Source organism: Chiloscyllium plagiosum, unplaced genomic scaffold, assembly GCF_037043375.1.
Source record: "Chiloscyllium plagiosum isolate Xiang-an unplaced genomic scaffold, Cpla_swu_hap1 HiC_scaffold_3, whole genome shotgun sequence".
Classification (NCBI taxonomy): domain Eukaryota; kingdom Metazoa; phylum Chordata; class Chondrichthyes; order Orectolobiformes; family Hemiscylliidae; genus Chiloscyllium; species Chiloscyllium plagiosum.
Window position 1 is genome coordinate 121492979 of NW_028270141.1, and position 17384 is coordinate 121510362.

At 39.4% G+C, this 17384-nt stretch overlaps 1 protein-coding gene across 7 annotated transcripts in view; it reads right to left on the reverse strand.

The window, feature by feature from the left end:
* Positions 1–17384, reverse strand: part of wasf1 (WASP family member 1) — a 113457-nt gene that overhangs the window by 42041 nt on the left and 54032 nt on the right. For 5 of the 7 annotated variants that reach the window (XM_043687127.2, XM_087983073.1, XM_043687125.2 and 2 more), the window contains 3 exons: positions 17008–17168; positions 10376–10510; positions 3997–4150 (listed from right to left, as the gene is read on the reverse strand). In XM_043687127.2, coding sequence (XP_043543062.1) covers positions 3997–4150; positions 10376–10510; positions 17008–17140 — 422 coding nt within the window. In that variant the 5' untranslated portion in view covers positions 17141–17168. The remainder of the gene's footprint in view (positions 1–3996; positions 4151–10375; positions 10511–17007; positions 17169–17384) is intronic. The other 2 variants (XM_043687126.2, XM_043687124.2) reach the window with 1 other exon arrangement.

Genomic DNA, 17384 nt, shown 5'->3' on the forward strand with positions numbered 1-17384 from the left:
ACCAACATCATATCAAGGGGGTTCACTCAGGGGGGGGGGGGGTTAAAATTTAGTGTGGTGGGGGTGGAAACCAAAGCAGTAGGTCAGCAAGTAAAATGACTGAGGAGGAGTCTGAGACTAAGGCCAGTAAGGCTAAAAAGGAAGAACAGATGGGAGAGGTTACTTAACACAGTGGGACTGGCGGTCAGAAGCGTATTTGATTTGATATGAATAGTATGGCAGGTAAGGCAGATGAACTTGGATTAATACAAATAACAATAATGCTGTAGCTATTAGAGAGAGGGACAATACTGGCAGCTTAACATTATAAGGTTTAGGTGCTGCAGGCATGATAGAGAGGCATGTAAAAGAGGTAGGGAATTTACGTTACTGATTAACGAGAAAATCAAGCTGTACGGAGGGGAAATCTTGGAGGGCTCATCCAGCAAGGCTATATGTGTGGAGCTCAGAAACAGCAAGAATACAATCACTTTATTGGGCACTATAGGCCTCCTAACAGCCAGCAGGTGATTGAGGAATAGAGTGGACACATTATGGAAAGATGTAAAATCACTCACCATTTTAACTTCTCTATATTGGCCGGAACTTGCTTAGTACCAGGGGCTTAGACAGAGGGAATTTGTTGGGTGTGTCCAGGATGGTTTTTTGAAACAATATGTAAAACGTCCAACTAGATAAGGGGCCATACTAGACTGGGAACTGGCAAATGAGCCCACCCAGGTGATCAAAGTTTCAGTGGGGGTGCATTTCAGGACCAGTGACCATAATTCCATAAGTTACTTATATATAAGGAGAAGAGTGGTTTGAGTGAAAGTACTAAATTGGGTGAAAGTTAGCTATGACAATATTAGACAGAAACTGGGAGTAGACTGCTGCAGCTGTTTGAGAGTAAATCCACATCTGACACATGGATGAAAAATAAGGATGGCAAGATTCAGAAACCTTGGATGACAAGAGAAGTTAAGAGCTTAGTCAAAAAGAAAAAGGAAACATACAGAAGATTTAGGAAACTGAAGACAGAGCCCTCGAAGAATACAAAGATAGCAAGAAAGAACTCAAATGAGGAATTAGGAAGACTAAAAAGGGCCAAGTATCATCTTTGGTAGACAGAATTAAGGAAAATCCCAAAGCATTTTATACGTATATAAGAGCAAGAGTGTAGCAAGGGAAAGGGAGAACCACGAATAATTCATGAGAGAGAAGGACACAGTGAATAGTGAGTCTCAAGGGGGTTATATTGATATTCTTGGACATATAAACATAAAAAAGGTGATAGTGTTGGGAGATTAAACATCATTAAGGTCGACAAGTCCCCAGGATCCAATGGGATCTATTCCAAAATACTGGAGGCGGCAAGTGAGGAAATGGCTGGGGTCTTATGTGAAAGCTTTGTGTCCTCTTTAGTTACAAGAGGGGTCCAATGGACTGGAGAACAGCTAACATCATTCCTGTAAAAAAAAAGGGAAACTGGGATACTCCGGGAGATTACAGGCCAGTGACTCTTAAGTCAGAAGTAGTAACATTATTTGAGCAGATTCTTAGAGGTAGAATTTTCTGACATTTGGGAAAATATGAACATATTAGCAAGAGGCAGCATAGCTTTGTGTGGGATAGTTTGTCTCTCACAAACAGGATTGAGTTTTTTCAGGAAGTAATAAAGATGAGGACAGGACAGTAGATGTTGTCTATATGGACTTTATTAAGGTCTTTGACAAGGTTTCTTGTGGCAGGCTGATACAGAAAATGAAATCATCTGTATCCGTGGCAAGCTAGTAAGATGGATACAGGCTTCTGACTAACTATGACTTAGTTTTGAAGTCAGAGTAGCAGTGGAAGGGCATTTTTCTGACTGGAGATCTGTGACCAGTGGTGTTCCATAGGGACACCTGTTGGAACCCTTTGGAAGAGAACGTGGGTGGCGTGATTAAGTTTGCTGATGACAAAAATTGAGAAAGGTGCGGATATTGAGGAGAATTGCCAGAGGATACAGTAGGATATAGATTGGTTGGAAATTTGAGCAGAGAAATAGCAGATGGAGTTTAGCCTGGACAGATGCGAGGTGATGCATTTTGCAAGTTCTAATGCAGCAGGGAAATTTGCAGTAAATGGCGGAACTGTTAGTACATCTTAGTACTTCAACATACAGATAGAATTATGTGTACAGGTCCACAGTTTTCTGGAAGTAGTAACACAAGTCGATAAGGTGGTCAAGAAGGCATACATCATGCTTGCTTTCATCAATTGGGACAGATTATAAAAATTGAGGTCATATTACAGCTGCATAGAACTTTAGTAAGGCCACATTTGGAATATAGTGTACCGTTCTGGTCACCACACTACCAGAAGAATGTGGAGGCTTTGGAGAGGGTACCAAATCAATTTACCAGGACGTTTTGGAGGATATCAGATATAAGGTGAGACTGGACAAAGTTGGTTTGCTTTCACTTGAACATTGAAGGATGAGGGGCGACCTTATACAAGTTCACAAAATGATGAGATAGAATGGATAGTCAGAAACATTCCCTCCCCACCCCCCCCCCACCCCCAAGAGTAGAAATATCAATTATCAGGAGACATAAGTTTAAGGTAAAATGGGGGAGGTAAAAGAGATGGGAGAGGCATGCTTTTTTTTGGAACAGAGAGGGTGGTTAATGCCTGGAATACAGTCCGAGAGGAGCTGGTGGAGGTGGATGCAATAGCAACTTTGAAGAGGCATCCTGAGAGATATGTAAAAAGGTAGGGAATGGAGGGATATGGACTGTGTAGAGGCAAAACATCTTTTTCAGTTCAGAAAGGGATTGTGTGTTGATGAAGGTAGGCCAAAGGGCCTGTTCCTGTGCTGTACTGTTCTTTGCTCTGAGTAATAGGCAAGTGTATAACAAAAGCTAATCACACTTAAGATATCAAAAGAAACAAAAATGTGCTTAGGGACAGCAACATGAGAGAATGTGGTCAATGCCCACAGTCCATGTTTTCAGTGAGTTCGTTTTTAAACATACACGCAAGGGAATTAATCCAAGATTTAAGGATAAATATCTCTGAGAGGATGTATAAAGCCACCAGAAAATTGAATTTTCTCAAAACATTACTCTCAAAATATCCAGCTTAGGAGAAAGGAAATAAACAGTGTTCGGTAACAGTCCAATGTATCAAAGTGTATTTTCTGGGGCTGAGAAAGAACTCTCTGCTCCTCTTCGATAATGAATCAAAGCAAAGCAGACTTATTTAATGAAAAGGACAGCGCATCGGACAACGTAGCGCTCCTGAGTAGTTTTAGCACTGAATTAGTTCAATTGTGAATTAGATTTTGAATTTTCTGACTTAAAAGCTCGAAGTGCTGAGGCAAGATGACAGTGGGTAATCCACATTGCAGGCCCCACTGCCAAGTAATAGAAAATGAATAGAGGCTGGTTTTTGTTAGTGCATTTGCAAGTGTGCAATTGGAGGAAGATAAGATTCTCACATGACCATAATAGACCCCTGGAGGACACACTTGTTCAGGGATTTCTTCCCAGTGGGATGAATTGCATATCCAAAATTCTGCTGGAGATAAACGAATGAGAAAAGTGGCTTTCTTAAATGCAAGACTATTTTACTGCTGTGTTAGATCAATGACTTCATTCAAAAGCAGGCTAACAGCAGGAAGTGCTGTCAATTCAGCTGCTGATTTGAAAAACAATTCAAAGTGCTTGCATTCAATTTTTTCCTTTGCCATTACACAGTACTTTGATCAATCAACTGTGAAAAAATGTTTCGGAAGCAATCAAAAAACTTTAAAAGCATAATGTTTTAAATCTTTTATGTATTCTAAAAGAATACATGAATATATTCTAGATTGCTATCCAGGATAATCTGCTCACTTGAACCTCTTTTATTATCCATATTTAAAGTTTAAGATACTGCTCATTCATAACTCTGGCAAACGTTCTTTTTTTCCCCCAAAGTCTCATGACATTAACACTTAATTTTCTTGAAAGATCCAGAAGTTTCTCTAACCTGTACGCAGAAAGGATGTTCAAAGGTGGGGGTTTCTCACACATGCTGTACGTTTCCAGCAATGGAATGGGCAATGATTTGCGATCGAACAGTTGCTGATCTTGAACAGTGGAGCTTCGAAAGGCTTTCCTCATAGTAATATCTTGAAGAGAAACTAAAAAGAAAATTAACAAATGTGCAGATCTCTTTAAAACTTCTGCGTGAGAGCCTTCTATGTATATTTAATTAATTGCATTTTATGTTCCCAACATTTCACTTTGTATATTGACATCAACCCCACACTGCTCATGACATTCTCTTAATCATTAAAGCAGTTGCAGAATCAGCATGCAGTATTGCAAAATATTTGTTAAAAGGTTATAACATTAGCAGAATAATTTGACAACCTATATGTCAATGTGTTCTGAAATAATAACCAACTTATAATTATCAAAGTAAACAACATGTAGCATAAACAGATCAAATAAAAAAATGGAATATATTCCCAACTCCTGGTGTTGACTCATAATATCCAATGTCATGTTGGACACTCAGTCTTTATGGATTGCTTACTCAGATTGTAGTTTCTCAAAGCAAATCTTACACAGCTTCCAGATGTTCAGAGGAACATTCTGCAGAGCTTGCATGCATACATTTCAATATGGTTTATAGAAATGCACTCCTGATGCCCAACAGAAATAGAAACGGGTGTAGGCCATTCAGCCTCTTGAGCCTGCTCTGATGTTGATTACCATGTTGATACCCTTATTGCTTCCAAAATTATGGGGAACACTGGTCAATAATAACATACCTATTTTTGCCCAATATCTCTTAAAAGTATAAATCTCAGATTTGAAATTAACAATGAACCAGTAGCAAAATAACTTGAAAAATACTATATCTGGCTTAGAAGTATTTCCTTACTTTACATTTGAAAGGACTGATGATAATGTATAGACACAGTAATTGACACTGACTCCCCACCTTGTAGAAATAGATTCTATTTGTCTGTTTTGTTCCCTATAATTACATTATATCTCAATCGAATAATTCCTTAACTTCCTAAATTCTAGAAAGCATACTCTTGGTTTGTGTAATCTTGACTTTTAATTTAAACCCAAGCAACAAGAATCTGGTCTAAGAGGAAATAAAGGATTGAATTCTCACTTTCAGAGTAATGCAACAAATCCCACAAAACAAATAGATTTTATTTTGGGAAATATTCTGGCTGGTTTAAGAATTGAAGTCCCTCACAGAGACTGTTAGCAACCAGTGGAAGTTAAAGAATCAGATGCCACATCAGGAACATCATGGACTGTTTTTTGACTATGTTGCGATTGGATCTCAGGCTCACAGACTCTTCCTCTTCTTGTCTAATTCTATGAAAAAGGGATTTGATGTGGAAACTCACTTATCTGACTCTATTGTCCAAAACTCAAGCATAAAGGAGGAAAGAAAACAAAATAAGGCAAATATTTTAGCTCATCTAACAGAAATTCAACAGATGGATTCTGAACTAAGAAACTTATATTAATCAGCCTGCTTGTAAATTAAATCAAAACCAATATCTGCATGTTATTATTATTTTAGACAAAGCATTAATGAGAAAGTTGAGACCACCTCAAATACCAGCCAATGAGGAATGGGCAGTAGTGGTTGTTTGATCTGAGTATCTTAATAGAATTCTACAAGTGGCTCACAAAATTCCACCGGCAAGTCACTTAGGTACAAGGACAATGCAGGCTGAAGTGCTGAAACATTTTTATTGACTAGAATTGTTTAAAGATATGGTTAAATTTCGCCAGAGGAGCAAAAACAGATCAGGTAGTGAGGAATCCCATCAATTTAACCTGCACCTTTAATTCTGATTAGCGTTGAGAAACATTCAGCAGAGTCTTAGTAGATTGTACAGGACCCTGAATTAATACTGTATGTGATAATCAGTACCTATTAACATTAATAAATAATATTTCAAACAGATTTGCTGAAACAGTATCCTTAGAGATAGTTACAGCAAATGTGGCAGTGAAAAGTTAAATCATTTTTTAGAATAAGATACATCGTTACTCGAAGAAATAAAATTTTAACCTTGATCTGTTTCTACGTCACATATGTTCAAAGAAATAATGAGTAGCTATGGAATAAAACAATGTGTTCATCTTATTACTCAATCTCAAGCAACATTGGAACGATGCCATCAAATTTTCAAGACTTTGTTTAGAGTTTAAGAATGCCCCATTTCCAGAGGCAGAGAGTGGGAAAGACAGATAACAAAGATATCCCACAAAAGGGTGGCATGGTGGCTCAGTGGTTAGCACTGCTGCCTCACAGTACCAGGGACCTGGGTTCGATTCCAGCCTTGGGTCACTGTCTGTGTGGAGATTAGATTAGATTCCCTACAGTGTCGGAACAGGCCCTTCGGCCCAACCAGTCCACACCGATCCTCGGTGTTTGCACGTTCTCCCTGTGTCTGCGTGGATTTCCTCCGGGTGCTCTGGTTTCCTCCAAAAATCCAAAGATGTGCACATGAGGTGAATTGGCCATGCTAAATTGTCCGTAGAGTTAGATGCATTAGTCAGGGGTAAATATAGGGTAGGGGTGGGTTACTCTTCGAAGGGTCGGTATGGACATGTGGGCCAAAGGGCTATAGTGAATCTATAGGGAATCTAACCTAATCTAATCTAATTAAATAGATGCAGTATAGTCAAATATGAGGTCATCCAATTAGATGTTAAAAAGAATTAAACTTTATTATTAGTGAAAAGCTAGAAGAGAGACTTGGCTTCCAGGTAGATATAATGATGAACAGATACAGGAAACACTACGATACTATAATTCAAAAAGGGTAATTGAATGATGTCTTTAGTCTAGCAAACTTTGAAGTATACAAGTAATGTTTCAGCCAAAGCCTTGTTCAGACCACAGCTGATTTACTGTTAATAGTTCATGGCCTCCTTCACCGCCGCTCCCTCACCACCAGACGCCTGGAGGAAGAACACCTCATCTTCTGCCTCGGAACACTTCAACCCCAGGGCAACAATGTGGGCTTCAACAATTTCCTCATTTCCCCTTCCCCCACCTCACCCTAGTTCTAAACTTCCAGCTCAGCACTGTCCCCATGACTTGTCTGGACTTGTCCTACCTGCCTATCTCCTTTTCCACTCCACCCTCTCCTCCCTGACCAATCACCTTCATCCCCTCCCCCACTCACCCATTGTACTCTATGCTACTTTCTCCCCACCCCCACCCTCCTCTAGCTTATCTCTCCACGCTCCAGGCTCACTGCCTTTATTCCTGATGAAGGGCTTTTGCCCGAAATGTCAATTTCAAAGCTCCTTGGATGCTGCCTGAACTGCTGTGCTCTTCAGCACCACTAATCCAGAATCTGGTTTTCAGCATCTGCAGTCATTGTTTTTACCTCATTAATGGAAGGACCACTCACAACATGAAGGGGGCAGGGGTGGTGTAGCACTTGTGAATGGCTCCTTCAATAGCCAGCAGAGACAGAGACAATCAGCAAAGTGGCCCAGATCTATGCTATAATCATTCTAAAAATCTGTAAAGGTCAGAGAACATACTGAGGATATTTACTGAAGTTAGTTGTTCCGGGAATGAGGGATTTTAGGTTGTTCCACTTTGTGCAAATGTGATTGAAAGGTAATGACTGGAACACACTGCCCACATGGTGGTGGAAGTAGAGATAACAAGATATTTCAAAACAAAATTGGATGGGCATTTGAGAGAAATAAATTTACAAGGCTCCAGGGAAGTTGAGCAGTTAAACAGCAAATTACCAAATTACTACATCTCATCAATAAGAGGGCCAGATCAACTTCAAGAAGATTCTATGGATCTTTTTAATTAAGATGCCAGTGCTTTGATGTTTCAGTAATATTAAGTAACACCAAGTCCCAAAAAAGCATTTGCAAATGATCTACTATTTCTGTAGAAACAGAAACAATTTCAGCTAGAAGACCGATTCAAGCAAATTGACTCTTGGTATTTTTCTGGGTAACTTTGAAGTACAGTTTGAGACAAAAAAACCCACAGATACTAGAATCCAAAGCAAACTAACAGGAGGCTGGAAGAACACAGCAAGCCAGGCAGCATCAGGAGATACAGAAGTCAACCTTTCAGGTATAACCCTTCTTCAGGATTGGCGGTGGGGAGCTTCAGATAAAGGGAGGGTAAGGGATTAGATTAGATTTTTTTTAGATTAGATTACATTACAGTGTGGAAACAGGCCCTTCAGCCCAACAAGTCCACACCGACCCGCCGAAGCGCCACCCACCCATTCCTCAACATTTACCCCTTTACCTAACACTACGGGCAATTTAGTATGGCCAATTCACCTGACCTGCACATCTTTGGACTGTGGGAGGAAACCGGAGCACCCGGAGGAAACCCACGCTGACACGGGGAGAATGTGCAAACTCCACACAGTCGGTCGCCTGAGGCGGGAATTGAACCGGGTCTCCGGCGCTGTGAGGCAGCAGTGCTAACCACTGTGCCACCGTGCCGCCCTGTGCCACCGTGCCGCCCCATTGTGGTGGGGAGAGCAGCAGAATGGTGAGGTAGTGATAGGTGAACAGAGGTCCCCTTCCAACATGTCCATCCTCAAGCTCCTCCACTGCCGTAGTGAATTAGACTTCAAATTGGAGGAACACTACCTCATCTTCTGCCTGGGCAGCGTACAGCCCAGAGAACCTAACATTAAGTTCTCAAATTTTATATAATCTTCCCACCCATTCCCCGGTTCTCTTTCCAGCCCCACCTCCTCCCTTCCATTCCACCTACCAACCTTTCCTTCCAGCTACCAACTGGATTCATCCGTCCCAACAACCAACCAGGATGTACCCATTACATGTGTTCACCTATCACTACCTCGCCATTCTGCTACTCTCCCTATCCAACACCACCTCCTCCACTTTTACCTGTAGCTCCCTCTTGCCCCACCTCCAGTCCTGAAGAAGGTTGACTTCTCCATCCCCTTATGCTGACTGGCTTGCTGTGTTCTTCCAGCTCCTGATTTGTCAACTTTGACGTACTCAGCCATATTGTTGAACTATATTTGAATGCCTGAGGACTTTTGGTTGGTGTTGAGCGGAAACATCAACATATCATTAAATATACATCAAATAAATATATTAGTAGATAAAAAAGGAAGAATTTGCATCTGCTAGAACCATCTCAATAATTGAAGGATTTGCAACCACAAGTATGAGTCATTCTGTGCAACATATCAGGTTAGAGAAAGACCAGAGATTTGATCTGTCCAAATGACAGAACACTACACCATCAATGAGTAACAGGATTAATCCAAGACGTTCATTGTGGTGACAGAAGTTTTTGTATGTTGAAGAGTTGGTTTTTAGAAAACACACTGCACCACATTGTGATGATGACTGAATAAGCTATTGACATCATTAATTTCACATGATACATCTGGCTTTTAAAAAGTTAGCCTATATAGTATTAAGCAACTTGGTTAGTAGGTTCTATGATCTTCACAATGAAAGTAGTCATATTAGGGTCACACAAACTTCAAAAATCATATATATTTCAAGTTTTGCAAGTGCGATTTGGATTTTGAGGAACAAATGGCAGACAAACTTAATTTGGCTTCGATGTGACTGCAGTACATGCAGAATAGTAACTTAACCCTTACAGTGTACACTGTCACATAGTACTGCTCCGAATGGTTTTCGAATTCATCTCACATCTGATGACTGGCCAGCTGAACTCTGCACCAAAAATTATTACTGGCACATTTTTAGTGCCACCAGTACCCTAGCTGGTTGTGCTTACAAAGATTGCACCTCTACACCTATGCTGGGAATATTATTGATCCAGAATACAACCACAATATTAGTTAAGCTATGCTGAACCATACCAACTTGAGATAGGTTGATACTAGGTCAGTCAAATCTAGACAATCATTTTGGACAGTTACCAAAAGCCTCTATGTACTCCCTCAGCTTTGATGACCAATTGCTTGGAAGAACTGTGACAGACAAAGTAGATTTCTTGTAGAATATAGCAAGTGCAATAATCAAACTTTGCTTGAAAAAAAAAAATGAACCCATCAAATGCTTCAGCAGCAATCATGCCAGACACTACCAATTTCTCTATAGATGAATATAGACCTCATCAGACCTTGGAATTTATCAAATGCTATCTTGAGAGGATATCAACACTGTTAAACCTGGAGTGCTGTATATCTGCCTTGGATGTCGATATTTACTTTGCGTTTAGCTACTACCAAGAAGAATAGCAATTTCAGGAAAGACTCAAAGACAATTTATGATATGCAGCAACTTTTATCAGTGGCTTACACATGCAGTTCATTAACAATAAAGCAGGTTTTATCAAGTCTTCAATATTTTAAAATAAAACTTACGCTCCTCCTCTTTTGGATCCAATTGTGTCACACTAACAGAAAGACGGTCAACACGTTCCTGGAGAGAGTTAACCCTGAAGGAGAAACTATGAGCTTCATTGAACAGCTCCCCAAATATATCTTCTGCATATTTACCTAAAGAACAATTCAAAAACAAAAAGAATTATATCAGATTCAAGTTTGGAAAAGAACACCAAGGTTGCATCAATGATAAAGCCACAAAAAAATTGAGCTTAGACAATTGCACAAGTCCAAAGAAATGCTATGTGAGATCATTAAGATGACTTGAGAAGAAATTAGTCAATAAAAAAAATTATTACTGTCAGAATCCATAAAGTTTTAAAGTATATTCATCTATCTACTTGGTTTAGTTTCCACCCATTTCTTCCCCATACCCTTCCAAAGTTTTTTAAAAAAAACTATTTATCCATTTCACCTTGAAAAGTTATGAATTCTACCTCAGGTCTTGTTTCTGGTGGAATATTACAACAACTCAAGAAAATTTCTCCTTGCTTTTTTAAGATAATGAACTTGAATTTATGTCCTCTAATTACCAACTTGCCAACCAATGGCAGATTTTTATCCAGTTACCTCATCAAAACATCTCAATTTGTAACACTGAGTTTTCTGACACCTTTCTCTCTTCCAATGGAAATAGCTAATTTAAATGCGTTTCTTCCAACAAATTCACCTTATTTTAGCAAATCTCTTTAGCATTCTCTTCATGGTCTAACTTTGCTAAACTAAAGCTTCTAATGTAAACACATTATTCTAATGGTGGGCTTAGTAAATCATTTAAATTGTAAAACATCACTTTCTTGAACTATGCACCTTAGATCCAACAATTCTTTCTGTAAAACTTCATGAATTTTCCTACCACATTTAAAGTTAGTTTTGAATCTCCAAGTTGATTAGCTCTTTTATTCTCATTAAAGTTTTACGATTAGGAATGTGTATCTTATGCTTCAATTAAAAATGATCATGCATCCACTTAAATTTCTTCCACCTGTGAAATCCACCAACCTACGTTTCCTCCCACAGTCCAAAGATGTGCAGGCCAGGTGAATTGGCCATGCTAAATTGCCGATAGTGCTAGATGCGTTAGTCAGAGGGGAATGGGTCTGGGTGGGCTACTCTTCTGAGGGATGGTGTGGACTTGTTGGGCCGAAAGGCCTGTTTCCACACTGTCGGGAATCTAATCTATTCACAATTCTGAATGTTCTACTTTTTAGCCAACTTTGTAACACTGTTCAATAGTACTTTCATAAGGAACTCTCTAAATTTTAATGCATCAGTTCTGAAGCAACTATCTTTAAAAGCTCAAAAGGTACCTTTTCAATTTGTCTGCAGCATAATGAACCATTATTGAATGTAACTTTATATTTATCTTCATGATTCACTGTATTCAATTAAACACGAGGTGTTGCAAAGTAACAGATTTTATATATGGTTGCTTTATTCCAGTAAAATCCTAGCTGTACCAAATAAGTACAGCTGTTCTTCATTGTGACACAAAGTGAGATATGTTGAGGGAAGCAGGGAGGCAGTGGGGAAATAAACAAATTTCAATAAGCCATTTTAGTTCACAAGAGAGGAAATAAGTGAATGGAAATCCAAGACAGATGAATAACTGCCCAAGTATGAAGTGCAGGAGGTTTTAACCCAGTGCCAATCAGCATATTTTAAAAATCTCAAATGCATTCCAGTGAGTAACCATCATGTTAAAGCTGCACCCACAGGAGAATGCAGACAGAATCAAGCGATTTAACTTGTCCTGGCTATTTCAATGGACTGCCTGTTTCGAGGCCAGGTCTAAGGTTTCCATTAGCTTGCCGCTGGACAGTCAACCAAGGGCACCAATGGTGGCCAAACTGTACCAGGTCTCTATAAGAGTTACATTGAACTTAAAGAATAAAAATTCAAATTGACGAGTATGCAAATCAGAAGGAAAGTAGGCTTTTCAGCCTCGCGAGCTACTGTGCCATTCAAAAAGCTGGCTGATCGGATCAGAACCTCAAAAACAACTTTTCCGCCTACCTCTGATAACCTATCAACTCCAATCTCGCTGTCTAAAACATTCAATGACTCTGCTTCCACCACTTCCTCAAAAACAGAATTCCAAATACTCTCAAACGTTCAAACAAAAATTGCCTAATCCATTTTAAATAGGCAACCTCCAATTTTCAAAAAATAACTCCTTAGTTTCAGATTCTCTCATATGATTCTCTCCATATCTGCCCTGTCAAGATACTCAGAAGTTAAGTACTTTAATCAAGTCATCAAAATAACAGAAGATACCAGCCTCAGCTGTCTAGTCATAGTCATAGTCATAGAGATGCACAGCATGGAATCAGACGCTTCGGTCCAACCCCTCCATGCCGACCAGATATCCCAACTCAGTCTAGTCCCACCTGCCAGCACCAGGCCCATATTCCTCCAAACCCTTCCTATTCATATACCCATCCAAATGCCTCTTAAATGTTGCAATTGTATCAGCCTCCACCACTTCCTCTGGCAGCTCATTCCATACACGTACCACCCTCTGCGTGAAAACGTTGCCCCTTAGGTCTCTTTTATATCTTTCCCCTCTCACCCTAAACCTATGCCCTCTAGTTCTGGACTCCCTGACCCCAGGGAAAAGACTTTATCTATTTATCCTATCCATGTCCCTCATAATTTTGTAAACCTCCATAAGGTCACCCCTCTGCCTCCAACACTCCAGGTAAAACAGCCCCAGCCTGTTCAGCCTCTCCCTATAGCTCAAACCCTGCAACGCTGGCAACATCCTTGTAAATCTTTTCTGAACCCTTTCAAGTTTCACAACATTCTTTCCGATAGGAAGGAGACCAGAATTGCACGCAATATTCCAACAGTCGCAACATGACCTCCCAACTCCTGTACTCAATACTCTGACCAATAAAGGAAAGCATATCAAATGCCTTCTTCACTATCCTATCTACCTGCGACTCCACTTTCAAGGAGCTATGAACCTGCACTTCAATGTCTTTGTTCAGCAACACTCCCTGGGACCTTACCGTTAAGTGTATAAGTCCTGCTAAGATTTGCTTTCCCAAAATGCAGCACCTCGCATTTATCGGAATTAAACTCCATCTGCCACTTCGCAGCCCATTGGCCCATCTGGTCCAGATCCTGTTGTAATCTGAGGTAACCCTCTTCACTGTCCACTATACCTCCAATTTTGGGGTCATCTGCAAACTTACTAACTGTACCTCTTATGCTCGCATCCAAATCATTTATGTAAATGGCAAAAAGTAAAGGACCCAGCACCGATCCTTGTGGCACTCCACTGGTCACAGACCTCCAGTCTGAAAAACAACCCTCCACCATCACCCTGTCTTCTATCTTTGAGCCAGTTCTGTATCCAAATGACTAGTTCTCCCTGCAATCCGTGAGATCTAACCTTGCTAATCAGTCTCCCATGGGGAACACTGTCGAATGCCTTACTGAAGTCCATATAGATCACATCTACTGCTCTGCCCTCAATCTTCTTTGTTACTTTTTCAAAAAACTCAATCAAGTCTGTGAGACATGATTTCCCATGCACAAAGCCATGTTGACTATCCCTAATCAGTCCTTGCTTTTCCAAATACATGTACATCCTGTCCTTCAGGATTTCCTTCAACAACTTGCCCACCGCTGAGGTCAGGCTCACCGGTCTATAGTTCCCTGGCTTGTCCTTACCACCCTTCTTAAACAGTGGCACCATGCTTGCCAACCTCCAGTCTTCCGGCACCTCACCTGTGACTATCGATGATACAAATATCTCAGCAAGAGGCCCCCGCAAATACTTCTCTAGCTTCCCACAGAGTTCTCGGGTTCACCTGATCAGGTCTTGGGGATTTATCCAGCTATAACTGTTTCAAAGCATCCAGCACTTCACAATCTGTCCATTCCAGCTATTAGTCTAGCAAATCTACTCCGATCTACCTCCTTCCTTAAATTAGGTGATGATAACTATGCCCAAAATTCCAGGTCAGATCTTACAAATTTCCCATATAATTGAAGCATAGCCTCCCTATTTTTGCATTAAATTCCCCTTACTTGCTCTATGCATAAATTAATCTTTTACAACTCATGCATCAGGACATCCAAACCCCTGCTTTCATCTATGTAGAACAAACTCCTCATTATCTGGCATTATGGGGAATGAGGGGTGTTGGTTATATGAATCTGCCATTGTATGAGTAACGCTATTCTTGAAACCAAATATAGTTCACTTTCAAAATCTTTGAATTAAAAATACTTAAATCTGCATCTCAAAAGGGCAGTGCAAATTACTTGGTGAGTTCTGGAAACTCATTATTTCATCAAGGTCATCAACAGAACTAGCACTTGCACCTTGAGCAACAGCTGATATTGAGGGCTGAGATGATATCAATTTCGGCCTGGAAGCCCTCTTGAATAAATTTATCTGCCTGCTTGCATGCTTTGCTCACTTCTTTCAAAAACTGGGAATGCAGGACATGAAACTGCATTATAGTTTGTGCAATAAAGTAATTTTGCTGCTAAATAAGTCTCAGGACTGAAATAACCCCAAAGAGGCCTTTTCCTTATCACCAAGTCACCTTTTATTTACACATGAACAGCCCTTGATTATAGCACTGTCTCATAAAGAGTCAGGTACCAGACTGTCAGTATCTTTGACACGCACCCTTAGTGTGTCAGCCAGGTCTCCGATTGGGGCTGTTAATCTGGTCCAATCAGGGAACTTACTCTCTCAAAGTCCAGTTGGCTGACCTTGTTACAATAACTGCAAGGACATTTTCAAATCCTTTGGCAGCAGGCCAAACTCTTCCAACCTACTCCCTTCTTCAACATTTGATTCTTCTTCTTGAATTTTAGGTTTGTCACTACCAAAACATTGTCTATATTTTCTGTATTTAAGGCTATTATAACAAACATCCTTGTTTACATCCAGCCATTCATCAATTTCATCTCTAGAATTTTTTTTTATGGATTTAGAGCACTAGTACAATGAATAGGAAGATACATTCAAACTTTTGGATCACACACTGCATCTCAAAGTGAGTGAACCATCCTTGAGAAAAAGGTACATGGTGCAGTGGTCTTCACCTTTTCACAAAATTCTTTCACCTTTTCCACAAACATTGATCCAGAGATATGTGCATGTTCCAAAATCTAATAAAAATCATTCATACAATGCGGTATTCAAATCTTCAAGCTTATGAATTCGCAGTGTATGATGCGTTATGCTTTTATCGCTCAGATTCCAAAGAATTTTTTAAGCTTTTCAATTTGCTATTTTCATGTCACATTGTTGATGAACCAACACAGAATTCTGCATAAGTTCATTTTCACCCTTTTCCAATCTTTCTTATATTTTTGTTTTAAAAGTCAAAACAACACTTTTTCACTTGAGTCCTTACATGGGAGTCTTCTTAGGCAAAACAGTGGATTGATGTGTGAAAATTTCAGATATAATATGATCACAAATTCAACTAGCCATTACTGGAATAGCAGCTGCGTAAGGGAAGACAATGGTCAGTGCAGTTTGCAGCAGCTGGGAGCCCTATGGTTTGGTTGGTGAACATATGCCAAGTTCAGATAAGTATTTTTGAAGTAACCATACAAGAATGGTAAATTTGCCATTTGCATGAGAATTCCAGATGCTTGGATACTAGATAAGGGGAGCTCCCTGCATATTCTTTTGACCTTTTTTTTCTCTTTACAAAATACCTTATTTTGTATCATTTGCAAATGATAACCATACCTTCTGTCCTTCAGCTAAAATTGAGTTCCCAGAACCAATTCCTGTGCATCTCCATAATTATATCAACTTTGGCTTGCAACCAAATGAAATGGAATATAAAATGTTAACATTAATAAAAACTTGCCATATGAATGGTTCAGGCGACAGAAGCCATGACAACAAGCACACTGGTGTGTTATGCAGAGGTCAAATGACAAATCACTTGACATGAATTGACTAGGTTGATGAAGGGAATCCTGTGTTTTTACAATGTAATTTGTTACATCAAGAAATGGTGAGAGGGAGGGGATGGAAACTATAGATTGACTTCAGCTGGTCACCTAGCTGTTGATTATAAATCATAAAATTAGTGCTATGAATGGTATGATAAAGGCATTGGTCCAAAAGCAAAGAGAATAATTTGCTGGTTAGTCTGAACTCACTTACTTGGATTCACAGCTAGTAGATCTTTTCATAATCACTAAACAACTATGCATTAATCTTTCATTAAACTAGCAATTTAAAAGCCATTGTATCTTCTGGTAATGATCATGCAGAATTTTTTCACCTATAGCGATAAAACTAAAAGATGGAAATTATGCAAATACTCCCAACAATTTTAAAAGAAACAAGGTAACATCCAAAAAGTTGAAAAGGTTCCTATTAAAACATAGAATGGCTCATTCAAAAGATACATGAAAAAATAATTTGAAGTTTTTATTTACAATAACCCATAAAACTAATTTCTCTGCCATATACACAAAGTGATTAATGCTACTCTAATTGGTTATGGTGCAAGTGTTAAATAATAACATGTTTTAAGGGCTTATACATACAATTTGTACTTGCAATACCGAAGCTTATGGGTAAATGCATTCAAGGTTAAATGCAAGTTACTTACTTAGGCTACTCAGCTGCCGGATTACATTTGCCAAAGAAATGTTCGTCACGCATTCCAGTTCATTCCGGATACTTCCTGGCAGTACGGTATGGCACAAATATCTGGGCTCTATGTTCCTTTTCACCAATGGCATGCTGAATTAAAATTAAAGAATGAGGAACCTGGATTAGAGAAAAAATAATGTTTCTGTTAGCCTTCTTCAGGAATGGCTGGAATCACTGCATCATGCAACTTTTAATTTTTGGGAACCTATTACTTTATTTTTCATGAAAAACCATTTCTCCAGGAAGAGGCAGACAGGAAGAAAGAGTATAATGATACTAAAATCAGTGCAGAAGCTACTTTCAATCTCACAAAAGTAAAATAATTTTTGCATG